This window comes from Delphinus delphis, chromosome 17 (genome assembly GCF_949987515.2).
Source record: "Delphinus delphis chromosome 17, mDelDel1.2, whole genome shotgun sequence".
NCBI lineage: Eukaryota > Metazoa > Chordata > Mammalia > Artiodactyla > Delphinidae > Delphinus > Delphinus delphis.
This window is the reverse complement of record NC_082699.1, coordinates 72,184,259-72,201,912: the sequence shown is the minus strand read 5'-3', so window position 1 is coordinate 72,201,912 and position 17,654 is coordinate 72,184,259. Positions and strand designations below refer to the sequence as shown.

At 49.3% G+C, this 17,654-nt stretch overlaps 1 protein-coding gene across 1 annotated transcript in view; it reads right to left on the bottom strand.

Annotated features, from left to right (window-relative positions):
- Positions 1 to 17,654, bottom strand: part of TG (thyroglobulin) — a 241,949-nt gene that overhangs the window by 159,359 nt on the left and 64,936 nt on the right. The window contains exons 25-27 of the mRNA XM_060035310.1: positions 14,512 to 14,620; positions 9,211 to 9,402; positions 4,251 to 4,415 (exon numbers count right to left, since the gene is read on the bottom strand). Coding sequence (XP_059891293.1) covers positions 4,251 to 4,415; positions 9,211 to 9,402; positions 14,512 to 14,620 — 466 coding nt within the window. The remainder of the gene's footprint in view (positions 1 to 4,250; positions 4,416 to 9,210; positions 9,403 to 14,511; positions 14,621 to 17,654) is intronic.

The window sequence follows — 17,654 nt, the reverse complement described above, 5'->3', positions numbered from 1 at the left end:
TCTGCTTCCAGTAAATTAGATGCAGGGCCATTGCAGCAGACAGTGAGAGATGCCCCTGACAGCTCCGGTCTCCACAGCTTGAGTTGAAGCCCCAGCCATGGCACTTAATGTAAAGATAGTTTCTTGAAGTGTGACACGTCACGGCTATAAAATTCACCCCCATGAGCAAAAGTGTGATATAACCTCACACTTCTGCCTCAGATTGCCTCTGCCTCACCAGACTGTCAAAAGGATCAGTTGAGTTGATGGATGTGAAAATGCTTTGTAAAATGCGGCACGGATGCTGACGCCCTTACTATTTGAATTTAGTGTGTTCCGTTGGGTTGTGATTTCCTACAACTGGCAATCAATTCACTTACATTTTATAAGAAAATACTCATTCTCCATGAACCACCTGCTGAAGCAGACCCTTGCCGTACCGGTGAGCTGAACAGTGAGAACGGATGTCCAGACCGGACATCCTACAGAGCGCCTCTGCTGCATGTGCAACTGGGGGACCAGGGACTTGGGGTTCGGAAAACGATACCTTAAACTACAGCCTGTAGAGCACGTTAGCACTGCCTTATGTAATATATTTTAAAAGTGTGCCCCCATTTTACAGATGAAGACCCTGAGGCTCAGGGTGGTTAGGTGCTCTGAACAAGGTCACGGAACTGGGGGATGGGTGGGGAAGCAGGATTCAGCTGCCAACCATTAAATGCCAACCATTGCTCCAGGGTCTCCAGTATCTACTGAGTGCCCGCCTCGCTCCAAGCACTATTCCAAGTGCTTCACATGCTTTCCTCCTATAATCCTCCCAATCTCCCCAGGCGTCAGAAGTCACCATTATCCTCATTTTATAATTGGAAAGACCAAGACACAGAGAGCTCATATAACTAGTAAGCATTCACACTGGGATTTGAATCCTGGGGTCTGATTCCAGAGTCTGTATTTTAAAAACCATCTAACCATTTGCAAAATGGAAGGAAGAGGCTGGCCCTCAACCAACCGTGGGAGGGCTAGAAATCCTCTTTGTTATCCCTATCCCCTTCCCACGTGCTACCAATCCACTCCACAGTGTCTCCTTCAGTTGTTCGGATACCTGGAATCCTCACTCCTCTTTCCCTCCATCAGTATCCCTCCATCAATATCTGCCATTAGGAAAAGGTACTTATCAGCTCTTCACACTTTAGTAAGAATTCAGATCCCTATGTTTATTTTCTCAAGGGTTAATTGTACTGAAGGCTGATGTCTTACTGTGGGAAGGAAGGATTTGGCCCTATTGTTCCCAATTGGAGGTGGCCTCCAGATCAGTCTGTGTGCAAGTCAACCTTCAGTCTGGAACATCATGAATATGCCTCAGGCTGCCTGAAATCCCCATCAGAGGGTTCCCTTCTTAAAGCTCTGCCAGCACCCCAAAATATATACATACACAGAGGGCACTGAAAACAATAAAGAACTTCAAAAGTCTTCGGTAATCACTCCTCCTCAGGGAGGCCAGACAAGGGCATAGTCTTCACTTCTTGGGCGCGTACCAAGCACACACTCTGCGTTAAGCATTGCACTCTGGCTTTATTGCCCATGAATGGATCATATGTCTTTCTTCAAATGCTTGTTTCCACACTGGGCTACCTCTCAGAGTAATGGATACCATGTGTTTACTATCCATCATAGAAATAAGTTATTGGATTTTACTTACCCCAAAAGAAACTAAACCTCATGGAATTCCACAAATTCTGCAATATTTTTTCCAGGCTTTGGTAAATAGGCATTCCACAGATACTATGTATATTCTCTATGCCAGGTTTTATGCTCCATGGTGTGAATCCAGAAATTAATAAGACACAGTTCTTATTATATATTATATAGTAAGTCCAGTTCTTAAATATAACAAAAAATGACAGATTTTTAAATGATACTAAAATCACCTAATAGTAATACTATGTGTCAGAGACCATACTAAGTTCTACACGTGTATCATCTGTAAGTGCCGATATAGGGAAGCAGTTACGAACGTCACTGTGGAGCCAGAATGCCTGGTTTCAGCTCCCTTCTACGTGCAAGCTCTGAGACCTTAGGAAAGCCCCACTTCTGTGTGCCTCAGTGTCTTCAGCTGTAAAATGGGGATAATGATAATAGTACCTCCCTTTTTTAAATTAAACTTTCTTTCCTTTTTGGTTGCACCACGCGGCATGCGGGATTGTAGTTTCCCGACCAGGGATGGAACTCATGCCCCCTGCAGTAGAAGCGCGGAGTCTTCCCCACTGGACCACCAGGAGAGTCCCAGTAGTACCTCCCTTAAAGCACTGTGCTGAGGATTCACGAGTTAGAACAGGCCAGGACCTTGGAGCAGGACCTGGCTCCTAGTGAGCACCACGGAAGATGTTTCTATCACCATTGCCATTGTTTACCCTCTCCTTTCATCTTCACAACCCAGTGAGAGGGAAACTGTCATTACTCCATTAGCAATCAGGCCTGAAGGTATTTACTGGCTTGCTCAAGGTCACACAGCTGGTGTCCAAAGGTGGGATTCAACACCAGGGGGCAAACTCTAAGCCGGGCCAGGGAGGGAAGCAGCCAGGCAAAGGCTGGGTTTAGATGCACTGCCCACTGCACTGTCTAACAGAGCAATGCATGCAGCATGCACGAAGCTCTGCAGAGGAGGAAGCAATAAGACCTGCAGGGGTAGTCAGAGAGGGCTTTTGGAGGAGGTGACATTGAGCTCTCTGCCATTAGAACCCCAAGGGCTGCAGTACACTGAGAAGCATGGAAACTTCTCCGGGAGAAAGGACATGGTCTCTGCCAGCCCTTAGAGGACCACCTTCCAGGGCATCTCACGGCTCCTTTGACCTCTGCCCAGTCCCCTCCTCTCCTCTATCTGGCTGACACCAGCTCATGCTTTCACCCTTCTCAACTCAGAGGGTGGACTGGAACCATGGGGTCAAGTTCTGAGTTCACAGGCTGGCAGATAAATAGAGCAGAGAGGAGACAAGATGGACCAGGCTGCCGCCAACCGCACACTGGGTCCGGAAGAGGGAAGTGAGCAGCTGGGCCCCGTTTACGCTGAAAACTCAGACTGTCCAGGTCGGAAGGAAACTTCCAGGTCACCTAACTCAGTGCTTCTCAAACTTAGCGGGCATGGCATTACCCAGACAGCCTGTTAGAACAGATTCCTGGGGCCTCCCTGGGGTCCGGGGAGAGGCCTGAGAATCTGTATTTCTCATGATCATCTGGTGATGCTAAGCCTGCTGGTCCCGACCACACTGAGTAGCCCTGGCGTGGCGGTCCCTGGCTCAGGACAGAGCAGTCTCCACCCCTCCCTGGTGGAGGTCTGCTGAGAGGCAGCAGAGGCCGGGGCTGGGGGAGGCAGAGAGAGAGCTGACTGGCCGCCGGGGCCTCGGGTGCTAAGGCCCCTCCCTGTAAAATGAGGAGTGGGGCGGATGATCTCAGGGGGGATCTCTAGATCCAGTGCTTATACGTTTATGGAAAATGTTGGAAGAGCTTCTGAAAGAAAAAAGGGCAAGGAGCAAGCTCAATGGTTATTTCTGTCAGTGGAGCCCCTGTCGGGGGGCCAACAGTTCCTTGGGCCCCTGTATCTAGGATGGGCAGTGCTGTGGTTATCTCCTGGAATTCCTTGACTGACAGAGGGGAAATACACCCAGGGAGATAGCCCTGGGGGACATACCGCATCTTTGGCCCCAGTTCTTCCCCCTACCTTGTAGTCACACATTTTACACTGGACTTTGCAGTTCCTGCCACTAAAGGATGGAGTATGTTTCCCCACTCCTGACTTCCAGTCGGGCCGGGCCAGTGCAGTGAGGCAGTGGTGACAGGGACAGACCCAAGCCTCAACCTTCAACGGCCTGGCTTGTTTCCCTTGTTCTTTCCTGATTCTGCCCATAGGAGAACGTGCTCATCCAGAAGAAGAGGCACATGAAGTAGGGCCAGGCCACCCTGGCCAAGTCCAGACAAGAGCGGTCAACCACCAAGTGACCCCCGAGACACGTGAAAGAGCCCGGTCAAGGTCAGTGCAGCTGCCCTGCTGAGCCAGCCTCCCCCCAGCCAACCTGCGGCCCCAGAGCTGTGTCACGCTTCCCGTGGAGCACTGCTGAGATGCTCTGGTTGTTTTTTCTGCCCCTCTTGGGTACAGTTTCTTTTCAGAAGGATAAACACCTCAGGGTATGGAGAGGGCTCACAGCAAAGGAGCAGACCTTGCTGTTGAGGACAGCTCATTGTGAAGGAACGCACACGTGCAGAAGGCAGAGGCTTACTCTTGAACTCCTGGCCTCCCAGACGCAGCGTCGCCTGGCGGCTGTCTTGCTCATACGTCACCCCAGGACACGCAGCTTTAGCCTGAGCTTCCGAAGGGTCCCTCCAGTCTCTGACATGGCAAAGCAGGACATCGGGAGAGCTCAGCAACCCACAGATGATGGAACCTACAGAGTCATGAGATGGGAGAGAGGTCAGTGTGATGGGGACCAAGCAGAGCCCCTTTAGAGACACGCGTCTGTGCCCTGAGAGGCTTGTAGGCTGTGGGCGGGCAACAACTCCTCGGAAGTGGACACCGGAACTCAGGAGCCTGGTTTTAATTTGGGCTATCCTTCCCCAATCGTCCTGCAGTTGTCTTACTGGAAAATTCCTGAGAGGAGGGACACTACCTCCTCCTCCATGAGAGCCCTTCTTCATGGGGACAGCAGCAGTGACACCTCTGATACCACCAGGGGTCTTACTGCCAGAATCCTCTGTCTCCATTTTCCATCTTTTTGAGGCTTCAAGGAATGATATGCGCTATGATAAGCGCTTTAAGTATATTAATCTCCTTAATTCTTATTGACATTATTTTCTCCATCTCACGGATGAGGAAACTGAGCTTCATATAAGTTAAGTACATTGCCCGAATTTATTGAGATCTAGAAATTACATACTTTATGTATTATTTGGATACATAACCCTGCTAGGTAGTATAGTTGTTCAGATTCTCCTGGGGGAAAAAAAGAAAAGAAAAGAAAAAGGAAATATACCACCCCGCAGCTCCTATTCCCTTCTTTATCCTAACTTATGTCCAAATCCAGATAAGTTTCAAACTTCTTGCACCAAAATCTCCCCAACGTAGGGGACTCACAGATGCCTGGCTTATGAATCTGACGTGTTGTTCTCTCCTGTCCCGCTTTTAACCTGAGTAGTTAAAACTAATCGTCATCATTATCATCAGCAGCATCTTTGTGGTAAAAAGTTACCTGAGAGACCCACTAACTCGGTGGTTCTCAAACCAGGGTGTTTAGACCGATTATATCAAAATCACAGAGAGAGCTTTGAAAGTGCTTGTTCCTGGGCACCAACTACAGAGGTTCCGACTTGACAGGTCGCAAGGGTGGCATTTGGGAATTAGTCCTGTGAACAGCACCACAGGTGATCCTAGCGCACAGCCGGGTCCCAGAATCCCTGAGCTGGTGAGGCCACTTCACTTCACAGATGGGGCTGTTTGAGTGACTGCACAGAACTAGAGGAAGGACCAGAGGGCAGTGAGTGCCTCGCCCGGCCTGGCCGGACCCAGAGCCGGAGCCGAGCACAGGGCAGCAGGGGTGCGTAAGTGCCTGCCGAGAGCCCAGAGGAAGCCTGAGCTCTGCGGCTGCCCCTCTCCGAAGCCAAAGGAAGAATCATGGACTTAAACAAGAGGTGGGGCACGTTTTTCCTCCGGCTCTCGGACCTGGGAAGAGAAATGCAGGCAGCTTTCTTCTTTAACTAATGCTCAAGTGTCGATGAGAACTCCGGGTGTCTGAGAGGTGGGCGCCAGCTGGAGATTTGAAATCACTTTGCTGATCACGTGAGCCGGCTTCAATTACGCTCCCGGGAGCCTCAGGCCACACAAGTGCCACTGAACCCCATTTCCAAGTTGCCTCAACTCCTTGTTGTGTTACAAGTAGGCTCATGAAATGTAGGTCCAGAAGCCTCATGAATTTTCACTAATAATTATCAGTGGAAACAAAGCCATTTCAGGGTTGGAGGTTGGAGGGGCTGGAGTCCTGCAGGGGAGAAGGGGGCGGGGACAAGGGGGACTCTACCAGAAATTAAATGCCCTTCCAGACTGCAGTAAAAGCATGTAGCGGGATTCTGTTCCTGGTCATCAGCAGATCCAGCCAAAGCTTCACAAGTTAAAATTCCAGGACTGCCCATCAGACGAGACTGGGAAAAACATCTGCCTGATGTTTGATGTGTGTCTCAAAGAAAAGCTTAACTTGCAGCATTGCGAGGTGGTTGTTCAGATCAACATAATTCACGGATCACGGGTTACACTGGGAGGGAAAGACAGGCAAACTGCTAGCCAGAAATGTCATGGAAAAAAGGATTGTGTGGGCTTTACTGCTCCCCAGAACAAAGTAATTACTCCATAGATGATCCTAAGGAAAATGAAGTCAACCTTTCCAATTTGAAAAATCTTGTGGTCTGGTGAGTAATCGAACATCTGGGGAAATTGTGGTATCCTCAAAAAAGACATTAAGATTAAAGAAGGCAGAAAGCACCCTGGATTTGAATTGCAGTGTTTCTAAATATAGGCACACATCAAGAAGACATATACAGACACACCTCAGAGCAGTCGCAGGTCTGGTTCCAGGCCACCACAATAAAGCACAAGTTGCAAGAAAGTGAGTCACATGGAATTTTTGGTTTCCCAGTACCTATAAAAGTTATGTTCACACTATACTGTAGTCTACTAAGGGTGCAATAGCATTACGTCTAAAAAAACAAAGCACATACCTTACTTTAAAAGTGCCTTGTCGCTAAAATATGCTAACCAGCATCTGAGCCTTCAGCGAGTCGTAATCTTTTTTACAACAGTAACATCAAAGATCATTGATCATAGATCACCATGACAAATGTAATAATAATGAAAGAGTTTGACAAATTTTGAGAATTACCAAAATGTGACACAGAGACACAAAGCGAGCAAATGCTCCTGGAAAAATGGCGCGATAGACTTGCTCGGTGCAGAGTTGCCACAAACCTTCAATTTGTAAAAAAACGCAGCATCTACGAAGCACGGTGAACTACAATAAAATGGGGTGTGCCTGTGTGCGTGTGTCCGTGTATATGTGTGTGTACAATGTCTATTTTTTTGCTTATCTAAACACTGACATGAATGCGCATCACATAACCACAAAGCATTAAACCTAGAAGGAATTTTAGGATTCAACTTACTTCAATCCACATTCCTGCCTGGGCTCCTTTGACCTCCAACAAAACATTCTCACTGTAGCCTCTGCTGACCACTGCAAGCTGACCTCAGCATTTTTCAGGAATCACCTTGTCTGAACACCCAGCAGCATTCAAAACTGTTGACAACTTCCTTCATCTTTCAACCGTCTCCAGTCTGGTTTCTATGACCTGCTGCTCTCCTGGGTCTCCTCCTCTCTGTCTTCTATGCAGATTCTTCATCAGTTATGTAGATATTCCCCAGGGATCAGTCCCATTCTCCTCCATCTTCTCACCCAGCACCCCCTTCCTAGGAAATCCATCCGTACCCACACCTCTGCTACTACCTCAACGCTGGCTGTTCACACATTTCCATCTCCCACCCAGACTCCCTCTCTGAGCTCTGCATCTTTGTATCCAAAAGCTCAGTCCACATTTTGTGAATGTCTTAAAGCCACTTCATACTTAGCATATACCCACTCCATATGGACCTTCCCAAATATCCCTTTCCCATCATCAAATCTGACACCCGATATCTTCCATCACTCACCATACAACTGTCCCACCAGGTGACCAAGCTAGACAGCCAACAGTATCTACCTCTGAGTCTGGAGGGAATGATGTACAGATGCTGGAATTGATCATAGCCTTGGGTCTGTAGACTGATAAGTCCAGTGTTATAGATGATGTTCTCCAGAATACGCAGTCTCCCCAACTGAGCTCAGCTCCCAGGAATACCCACTCTGACCAGACTCTCTTTCCTCTCTTACCATCTAAACATTACCCATCCCGCAAAGCCTGGATCAAGTCTCTCCTCTTCCAGAAGGCTCTCCCTGACCACCAAGCCCCCTTGACATCTCCCTCCTCTACACTCAAGCCTCCTACGGCCTCAGCCACTTGTGTCGCCTTGTGTATCGAGCCTGGTGCACAGCGGAGCTCCATACATGCCTGGATGGCAGCACAGATGAGGGAGTGAAGGTTATGGTCCTTCATGGTACCTTTGCCTCCCTGACCACATTCTAAGCTCCTTTTATAGATTCCCAATACCTGGAACATTGGATTTCACAGGTATGGTGATCACTTAAGGTTTATAGCTGACTGGAAGTGAGGGTCATAAAAAGATATATAAGATTACTTCATATATTTTTTAATCTTCAGAATTCTCCATTAGCTGAAGCTGCCAATCATGCAGTTGGTCACAGGGAAGTCCCTCTGTCACTAAATTAATAGCATACCAGGAGCCAAGCTCAAGTCCAGCATTTTGCACCCAGTATCTTTATAATGAATAGTCAAATAGGAATTATCATTATCTCTCTTTCATGGATAAGGGACCTACAACTTAGTTTAAGCAATTTGTTCGAGAAAAGTGAGATAGTTACAGAGTGATGACTAGAACCCAGGTCCGTCTGACCTAAGCCCCTTCTCAACAACCACGAGGCTACGTAGCCAAGGACACGGATTTATTTCTGTAAACAGAAGTCTATTCCCACTGTTGAGAGACAACTGAAAATTCCAGCCCTATGGGTCACATGACCTGGTATACAGTAGGCACTCAAAAAATAATCAATCACTGAATGAACGATCATGGGTGATGGGAATGAACTAACATTTTTCAACCAAGTGTGGTGGGTCCAGGCTTCAAAGGCGGCAGTGAGATGCTGCTGAAGATACACCTGGGCTCAAATCACAGCCCCATCACTCGTGACTGTGTCAGGAGCAGGGTGATTAGGAGCAGCTAGTTGAATTCTCTGAGCCTCAGTTTCTTGGTTTGTGAAAATGGAGCTCGAAATATCTCCTCTGAAAGCAGAACTAAGGAAAAACGTGGTATTCAAACGCAAAGTGGCCAACATAGTATGTGACCTGTTGGAAGGGTCGTGATAGTCCCTAATTTTGTGAATATCACTTTCTAAGTGAGTGTGGCCGCTTCCCCAGGCATTCTCCGTGTTGTGGATCCTGTCTTCTGCAATCTCGCGCCTTCCCCAAACTTTGTAGACCACAGCTCGTGGAAGAGGGAAGCCCCAGCCCTCACTGTCACATTACCTCCTTGGACCTGCGTGAGGACGAAGCCATCGCAACAGGAATCACGGTCACAGGCAAGAAGACAGAAGAGATGGACTTCGGTCAGACTGGCTCCTGATGCTGAGAAGGTGACGGGGCTGTACATCCCGGAGAGCACATTTTGGAAACCAGTCTGTTCAAAGCTTTTCTGACCTGTCATGGTGAATTCTTGGCCTGGGGAAAAGGTAGAAAAAAAATTTTTTTTAAGATCTCAAAACAATGCAGAGTTGAGCAGAGCGTGTTGGTCACATGACAGTGGGCCCTCTGACCACACCAGGTACAGGGTGCGGTCCACCGAGATGCTCTCTGTGCCATGAAAATCCTGGGCCTCCCGTGTGTGCAGAGCAATGGAGCCCACCAAAGCCATGGCCCCAAAGCAGCAGACCTAGACAAACACCTACCACACCTTTGAGGGTCTGAAGGGGAGGTGTGGAGGACTGGCATTTATTATGGTTTTTATTATTACCAGCAAATATTTACTGAGCTCTAACTATACACACAGACACCAGGCCACGTGCTTTACCTAGACGGCCTCACTTAATGTTCACTGCCCTTGAGTTCGGTTCGGACCGCTCTGCTGTCACGTGTGTTTCTGTAAGGCAAAGTGGTTTGAACACGTGGTGCCCAGGCAGCTCGGCCGCTGCAATGCTGAGGTTGCACTGGTTGATCTGCAGTGTTCCCAGCTTGTCGCTGCCTTGTGTCATCCAACTACAGGTGAGTGCAGCACATACACGTGCAGCTGAAGGCAGCAAAGCTGCGGAAACACAGGACTGCATGATGCCCGTCAGCCCACGGATTTCCTCTGCCTCAGACCGGCCAGCGGCTCTGTCTTCAGAGTGAGGACGGCCGTTTTCCCTTCCCTTCGTGCATCTGTGTGTCTCAACCTCTTCAGGCCTTCCCCTCCCCCATCAAGCTACGCTGCCCTTCACACTTACTGTAGCATTTCTTTGTGATGGATTCAATATGTCTCTTTTTAAAGTTTTGCTAGCATTTTAAATCGGATTGTTATTGTCAGTCCTCTGGCTAGAAGTGGCATGGTTTGAGTTTTGCCTGCCCCTAAGTCTCGTTTTCCCATAAAAGCCCAGTTATTTTTAGAGCATCTTTTTGCAAATATGAGGCTTTTTCAGATATATATATTTCACTATAGCCAACATGTCTGTGCTATTATTATACCCATTTTGCACTTGAGGAAAGAACCTTAACGAGTGAACAGTCTGGCCTAGGTTCACACGGCTGCTGGCGGCAGAAAGAACACCACAGCCTGTGCGCTTGGCCGCCCTGACCTCCCAGTGGCCTGACAGGTCACCAGGTCTTAACCAACACATGCACCTAAAGGTGGTGGAGACCTTACAGCGTGGGAGCAAGAGTGCAAGCTTCAGAACCAGGCGGACCCGAGCGCGAATCCCCGCAGCACCCCTGGCAAGTGAGTTCTTAGGTCCTCCGAGCCTCAGCTTTCCCTTCTGTAACCGGCGAGGATGGTACATAATCCTCACAGATGCTGAGCGGATGAAACGATAGGCTGGACATTAAAAGGCTGAACCATGAGCTTGGCCCTTAGCTGACGCTCAGCAGATACATTACAGGTCTCCAAAAAGCCAGCATCTTCTTCCTCCAAGCCCTCGCTCACGCAGCCCCTCCTGCCTGACTGTCCTCTAACTGTGCCAGGCCAAGCCCCCGCCCACCCTTCGCCAAAGCCCAGCTTGACTTAAAGGGCCCATCTCCCAGCTTTATACGGTTAGAATTCATCTCCCTCCCTTGATCTCTCTTACATTCTGTCTGTGCCTCCACTAAGGCTCTGTCATCCTTCACGCTACAGTTAAGCCACTGGAGACAGCTACTGCTGCCCCACCAGCTGTGATTCCCCGGACACAGTCCCCGCTCTCACAGCAGGAGTCACAAGCCACGTGTGACTACTCGAAGACCAATTTCAGTTCGTCAGAGTTCATGCTGCAGTAGCCACATTCCAAGTGCTTAGCGGCTACCTGTGGCTACTGGCTGTCATTTTGGACAGCAGAGATTTATTGAGCATTTCCATCCCTGCGGAAAGTTCTACTGCACAGTGCTGCCCTGGATGGTAGGGCCGCGTCTCAGCTCACTGGGCATCCTCCCACAGCCTGCACAGAGGACCGCCTGCCCTGAGATCTGGGCACGGTGGGCTCCTTCTCATCCTTAGTTCCGACATTCCCTTCTCTGAAGTTCCTTCCCTGAGCACCCAAAGCAGCTCATGTTCATTTTTCTTTTCCTTTCTAAATTGTCATAAAATATACATAACAAACAATTTACCACTTTAACCGTTTTTAAGTGTATAGTTCAGTGGCGTTAAGAACATTCATGATATTGTGCACCATCACCCCATCCACCTCCAGAACTTTTCATCCTCCCAACTCAAACTCTGTCCCCATCAAATACTAACTCCCCACTCCCCCCTCCCCCAGCCCTGAGTAACTACTGTTCCACTTTCTTCTCCATGAATTTGGCTCTTCTAGGTAGCCCACGTCCATCTTTACCCTAAAGTCCTGTTTCATTTTCATCAAAGCACTTATCACCCTCTTGAAGTGCTTTTATTGCTGGACCAATTCCTCTATCAATCAGGGATGCTGTCTGTTTCGATCACAGCGGCATCCACAGCACCTGCGAAGTGTGTATCCTTCCACAGGCACTCAGTAAACACGTATGGGGCGTGCAGTGCTGGGCTCACCCACATGGTGGTGGAGTCCTAGACAACGGAGCAGGTCTGGGAGATGCTCCCTAGTTGGGGGAGGTCGGGCCTACAGTCCTTGGTCCACCCGGATGCAGTGGGACAAGATGCTTCCTGTTTCTAGGCTTCACCTGTGACATGAGGGCTAGATAATCTCCAAGGAACCTTCAGGCCCTGACTTCCTTTGATACTGAAAAATCACATGGCTCCTCCTCCACAGTCAAGGCCACGGACCTTAAGTGGGTATGGACAGAGGACGGCCCTGGAGGATGGACCCAGCTGTCCCATCTTCCAGGTCACTTAAGCGCAGGCCTGTGGAGGGACATGCTGACTGCCTACTGGGTGCCATGGACTGTGCAGGAGACTTTCAGAAACTGTGTCCTTTTCTGCTCAGCTGTGCCACTTTATTCCCACTTTACAGAAAGTAAAATAAAGAAGTTGTTCCTGATCAAAGATAGAACTAGTACGTTGGGAGCGGGGGAATCTAAAGCCAGATCCAGTTTACATCCCTTCTCTTTTCATTACAACAGAACCCAGAATGGCTGGGTCTGTGCATTTTCTGCTTGAAAATATAAAAGGCAAAACAAAACAAAACCAAGAAAAGGCAAAACAAAACAAAAAAAGGCAAAAAACATTTCTGCCCTTGATTTAGCTTGGCAGCAAAGAAGCTTCACGATTTCCCTTGCAATTTTCCCCCAAAGTATAAACTTTCAGGAGACAAGGAGGAGAAAAAAATAACAAACACTTAAAAAGAAATACAATTGCCTTTTTTAAAAAATATGATAAAAGGCCAAAGTAGGGTTTTAAAGAACATTTTTGAGAGGGGTTACTTGTTTTATTTTGGTTTTCCTTTTCAGAAAATAATCTCTGTGCTCTGTCATTTTTCAAAATGGGTAGTAAAAATAATTGGAATAAACACTGGGGCAGAAATTCTAAAACCTGGCCAGAGATCAGAGAAAACCCAGCTCTGCTGGACTCCATTCTCCCAGGGGAGCTCTCATTTCAGACAGGATGGAGGTATTAGGCGAAAGAAGGACCAGAGACAAAAGTACACAGACGCTTGTCCCTGCCGTGGGCTGAGCCTGCTACCGAGGTCGGCCGAGGCCCTGGGCCTGGTCCAAGGCATCCTCTCCATCGCCAGCTGCTCGCAGCGCAATTCTGAAGCTGCTGGGAGCAGGCTGCCTGCCCGGAGCTTCAGACCTAAGGAAGTGACATGCCTGCCACCTTCATTCCAATGCCGCCCCCCGCCCCAGTCCTCGCTCAGGTCCCCTGGCCTATCTTCCAGTCCACAGCCATTGCCTCGGGTCATTGGGAAACTGTTAGCAAGAGTGACAAGGATCGTAGAAGGCCTCCTCTGGCTCTTTACCACACACCACACACTGTTTTAAAAGCATTGCATCATTCTGAAAGCATCCTCATTCCCACCCCCCAACAACCTCAGTTCACCTGCGACTACTATTTGACTAACGGAATCACAGCAGCCTACAATGTCAAGGAACTTGTCCACCGTCACACACAGCTCGTGGTGGCAGAGCTGGGGTCAACCCCCCAGGTGGGCTCCAGCCCCCTCACCCTTGACCGCAGGAAGCGAGGCCGGGGGAGCGGTGACTAGAAAGGGCATCATAGCTCACGGGCAGAGTGTAGTCGTGGGCCAGGGCTCAGGACCCTGCACTGCTGTCCCCTCTCTTGGCCCTGATGGAGAGGGCAGAGTCGTGCAGGCTGTAGGATTCTTGGGAAAGACCCACTGCTTCGTTACAGCGACCAAAAGTATCTCCCTGACCCCCTCTGTGAGGCCGTGTAGGGGAATCAGACGCACTTAGATTCAAAGCCAGATCCCCAATTTACTAGCAATATGACCTTGTGCAACACTCTTAATCTCTCTGAGCCTCAGTTTTCTCATCTGTAAAACAGGGATTATGATCCCATTTTCACCTTCCTTCAAGAATCTCTGTGAGGGTGGAATGAAAGGTGTCTGGGGAAGTGAGCTGTAAACTATAAAACACGAGACGGCTTCGCTACTCAAAGTGCAGTCCAGGGACCAGCTGCTTTGGCGTCCCTGAGAGGTTATTTGATAGGCAAAATCTTGGCCTTACCCTGACTTACTGACCCGGCATCTGCAGTGTTACCAGCCCCCAGGTAACGTGCATACACACTGCAGCCGGGGAGGTCCTGAGTGCAGGGCAGGGAGAGACAAGAGCTTGGAGGTCTGGCTGCTTATGAGAAGGTCTGACAGCTTCTGGGGAAGGTGGACAGGAAAGGGAGAGGGGAGTGAAGCTCCGTGAGATGGAGGGCCAGGATGGGCAGCTGCAGGGAGCCCAGGGCCTATGGCCCTGCTGGGGACACCCCCATATCACAGGCAGCCACATGAGCTTGCACAGGGCACACGGTGTGGACTCAGCTGGCCTCTGCCCGCAGCCCTCGTGTCTGCTCTGCAACTGAATCACTCACCTGCAGGATGGGCCTCCCTGTCCCTTGCGCTGGGGGCAGCGTGGCTCCTCTCTAAACGTGTCCTGTGGGAAAGCAGCCCCAGACACTGAACAGGCTAAGCCACTGGGGCCCCGAGCTACCCCAGCTCATCAACCTACCCTTTTTCAGATACACAGCTGGAGAGTCTCCACCCCTGCTCCTCGCTTTCACCCGGCACATCAGACTTCCAAAGCTGGTGGCCTCCGAGGTCCCCAGTGCATCTTCCTCCTAAACGTGGAAAGAGGCTGAATTATCGTCCGGTGACACTTAACAATTAAATTCAACAAACATTTATTAAACTCTAACCAAAGCTAGGCACGGGGCTTACAAGGATAAATAGAAGATTCCTGCTCCTTAGTTTCTCCCCATCTATTGAAGCACACAGACATGTAAGCAGTAAATTCCAGCCCAGAGTGTTAGCTGCAAAGACATGTGCAATAAAAGAGGAGATAATTACCCCTGAAGAAGGAGTGGTTAACTCTATTGAGAAAGGGGAGCTAGAAAATTTTCCCAGAAAAAGTGAATCTGGGTGGGGTTCTGACGTATAAATAAGAGTTTGTCAGGTGGAAACAAGAGATGGGGGATTGTAAGCAGAAGAAACGGCAGAGATGGAGACCTGGGATCCCGTGGGTGTTTTCATTAACTAGGTCTAGTTGTTCTCAGGGACTGTCAGTTATGAGAGGGGTGTGATGGGAGGAGAGAGGGAGAGGGAGAGAGAGAGAGAGAGAGAGAGAGAGAAAGAGAGAGGGAGAGAGAGGCAGGGTCCAGCCCAGGGAAGACCTTGTTTGGCACACAGCTTGTACACAGGGAGGATCAGGGGAAGGTTCTTTAGCCTGGAAATGGGGAGGTCAGGCTTCTAAAGGTCTTGCTGTTTTCCAGTGCCTCTGACCCCTAGGTCCAGAGCTCTTGCTGGGTGGGCGTGGTAGGCTAAATCTGTGTCAATTTCTGTCTTGTTTCTAGTATTTTGCCCCCTCCCTGCCCCCACCCCCTGCAAAGTTGCCCAACTTTGAGTTTCCCAGTTCAATTTTGGGAATTTGGGGAGGGCAGAGGCTAAAACAAAGGCGATTTGAAGGCAACAGCTCTCCTTGCTTTTTGAAAAAAACCCAAACTCACTGAACGGATGATGGTCTGAGGAGGGAAGAAGGGACTTTGAGGAGGCGGGATTCCTGCAGACTGACAAGGACCTAAGTCTTGGGTCCCAGATTACAGGAGCCCTGGCCCCGTCTGCAGTCAGGCTCTGCTGGGTGGCGGCGGGCACTGAGGGAGGGGGCGGAGGGAACCCGAAGCACGGGGCCCCTGCCTCAGCAAGAGTCCCTTCCCCACCCTGAGCCTGGCCCAGACCCAGTGGTGCCAAGGGGCCTGAAGTCGGCTCCTGGGACCGTGGCCTCGGCTCTGGGCTGAGTGGACCGATCCCTCATGGTCAAAGGCACTGCAGGGCCCCGGCCCTGGAGAGGAGCCTTACTAATGGTTGAGATGGAATCCCCGTTGACCTGATGTGTGGATAAGACACTAACAACCATGGTGACGACTAGGACAAAGGTCATTGAGCATTTCCTTTGCAGCAGAAACTGTCCTGTGAGTTTTCCCATGTATGACTTCACAACAGTCCTGTGACGCGGGTGCCGTTATTACCCCATATTTATGGGGGCTCTGAGGAACCAAGGTGCAAAAGAGCAACAAGCAAGTAGTGGGACTGGGACTTGAACCCAGGCAACCTGGCTCCAGAGTCGCCTTCTAACTACTCTCCCTGTAAGACAGTATCTCTCGTGGGCTGAGGGGTTGAAGTTAGAGTTAGTTCTTCTTTTGTCTTTTTTAATAAAATGAAATGTTGTATATCTTGCAGACTAAAATCCACACTTACTGAGCAAGCACCTGTCAGCAGAGGATCAGATGATCAATAATCTAAGATATTTACTCACAGAAATGCCAGGTGCTTAGTAAGCGCTCAACAAATGTCAGCTCTTTCTCTTATTTTTAATTCTATAAGCTGGTTCTGATCCCTTAGGGAAACACAAGTAGCAGACGTTCTTTAGATCAGGGATTCCCAAGGACGTGACAGTTGCCTAGGGAACCACTGTCACTGACAGCTGTGACCCTCAGACCACAAAGGACCTGACAGAAGTCTGGACAGAGGTGTCCCATTATTAGCAGAATCACTCACCATGGACCAGCCAAGATGCGGGAGCACCACCTGGACCCTGATAACAAATAAATAAGCCCAGCCTGTCTGCACTGTCCCAGGGCAGGAGAGGTGACACTGAGAGCACGGCTCAGTACTGACCTTAATGGGTTAAGGTGGTGAGTTCTTGCTGAGTGTCACCAGTCTACTAGCCTATCCTCCCTCCCACACCCCACCCCTTTTTCCCCCTGATATATCTTAAGGCAGGTCTGAATCATGATCGCAAAAACAAACAAAGGCGCCGTCATCCTCCTCAAAATGCTTTAAACTCAAAGAAGTGAACGTGTCCTCAGCAATCTACTGTGTGTATGGAGTTAGTCTCTCAGATCCTCACCAGACTCCATCTTACCGATGACGAGACGGAGGTTAAGGAACCTGCACATGGTAAACAGCCCCAAAATGACAGGGTTGAGTTTCAATCCAAGACAGCTCCCTACTTTTCTCAAGATCCTACAGCTCCAGGCCCCAGCTTGAGTCCTAAAATTCAGGGGTCCACCTTCCATGCGGTTTCTGGGCTGTCACTTATGAATATGCACTTGCACACAAGCACTGGTACCTGGTGCTGATGCAAAACTGCTAACAGGGGACTTCCCTGGTGATACAGTGGTTAAGAATCCACCTGTCAATGCAGGGGACACGGGTTCGAGCCCTGGTCTGGGAAGATCCCACATGCCGAGGAGCAACTAAGCCCATGCACCACAACTACTGAGCCTGCGCTCTAGACCCCATGAGCCACAACTACTGAGCCCGTGTGCTACAACTACTGAAACCCGCGCACCTAGAGCCCATGCTCCACAACAAGAGAAGTCACCGCAATGAGAAGCCCGCACACCGCAACTAGGAGTGGCCCCCACTCGCCACAACTAGAGAAAGCCCACATGCAGAAACGAAGACCCAACGCAGCCAAAAATAAATAAATAAAATAAATAAATGTATTTTTAAAAAAACTGCTAACAAATCTATATGCCCTTAAATGTGAGATAAATGAGGTCCATGCAAAGAATGGATTGGTATGTTGCCATTAAAAAGAACAAGGGTCATTTTTTAGATACAGAAAGATAAATATTATGTAAGAAAATCAAG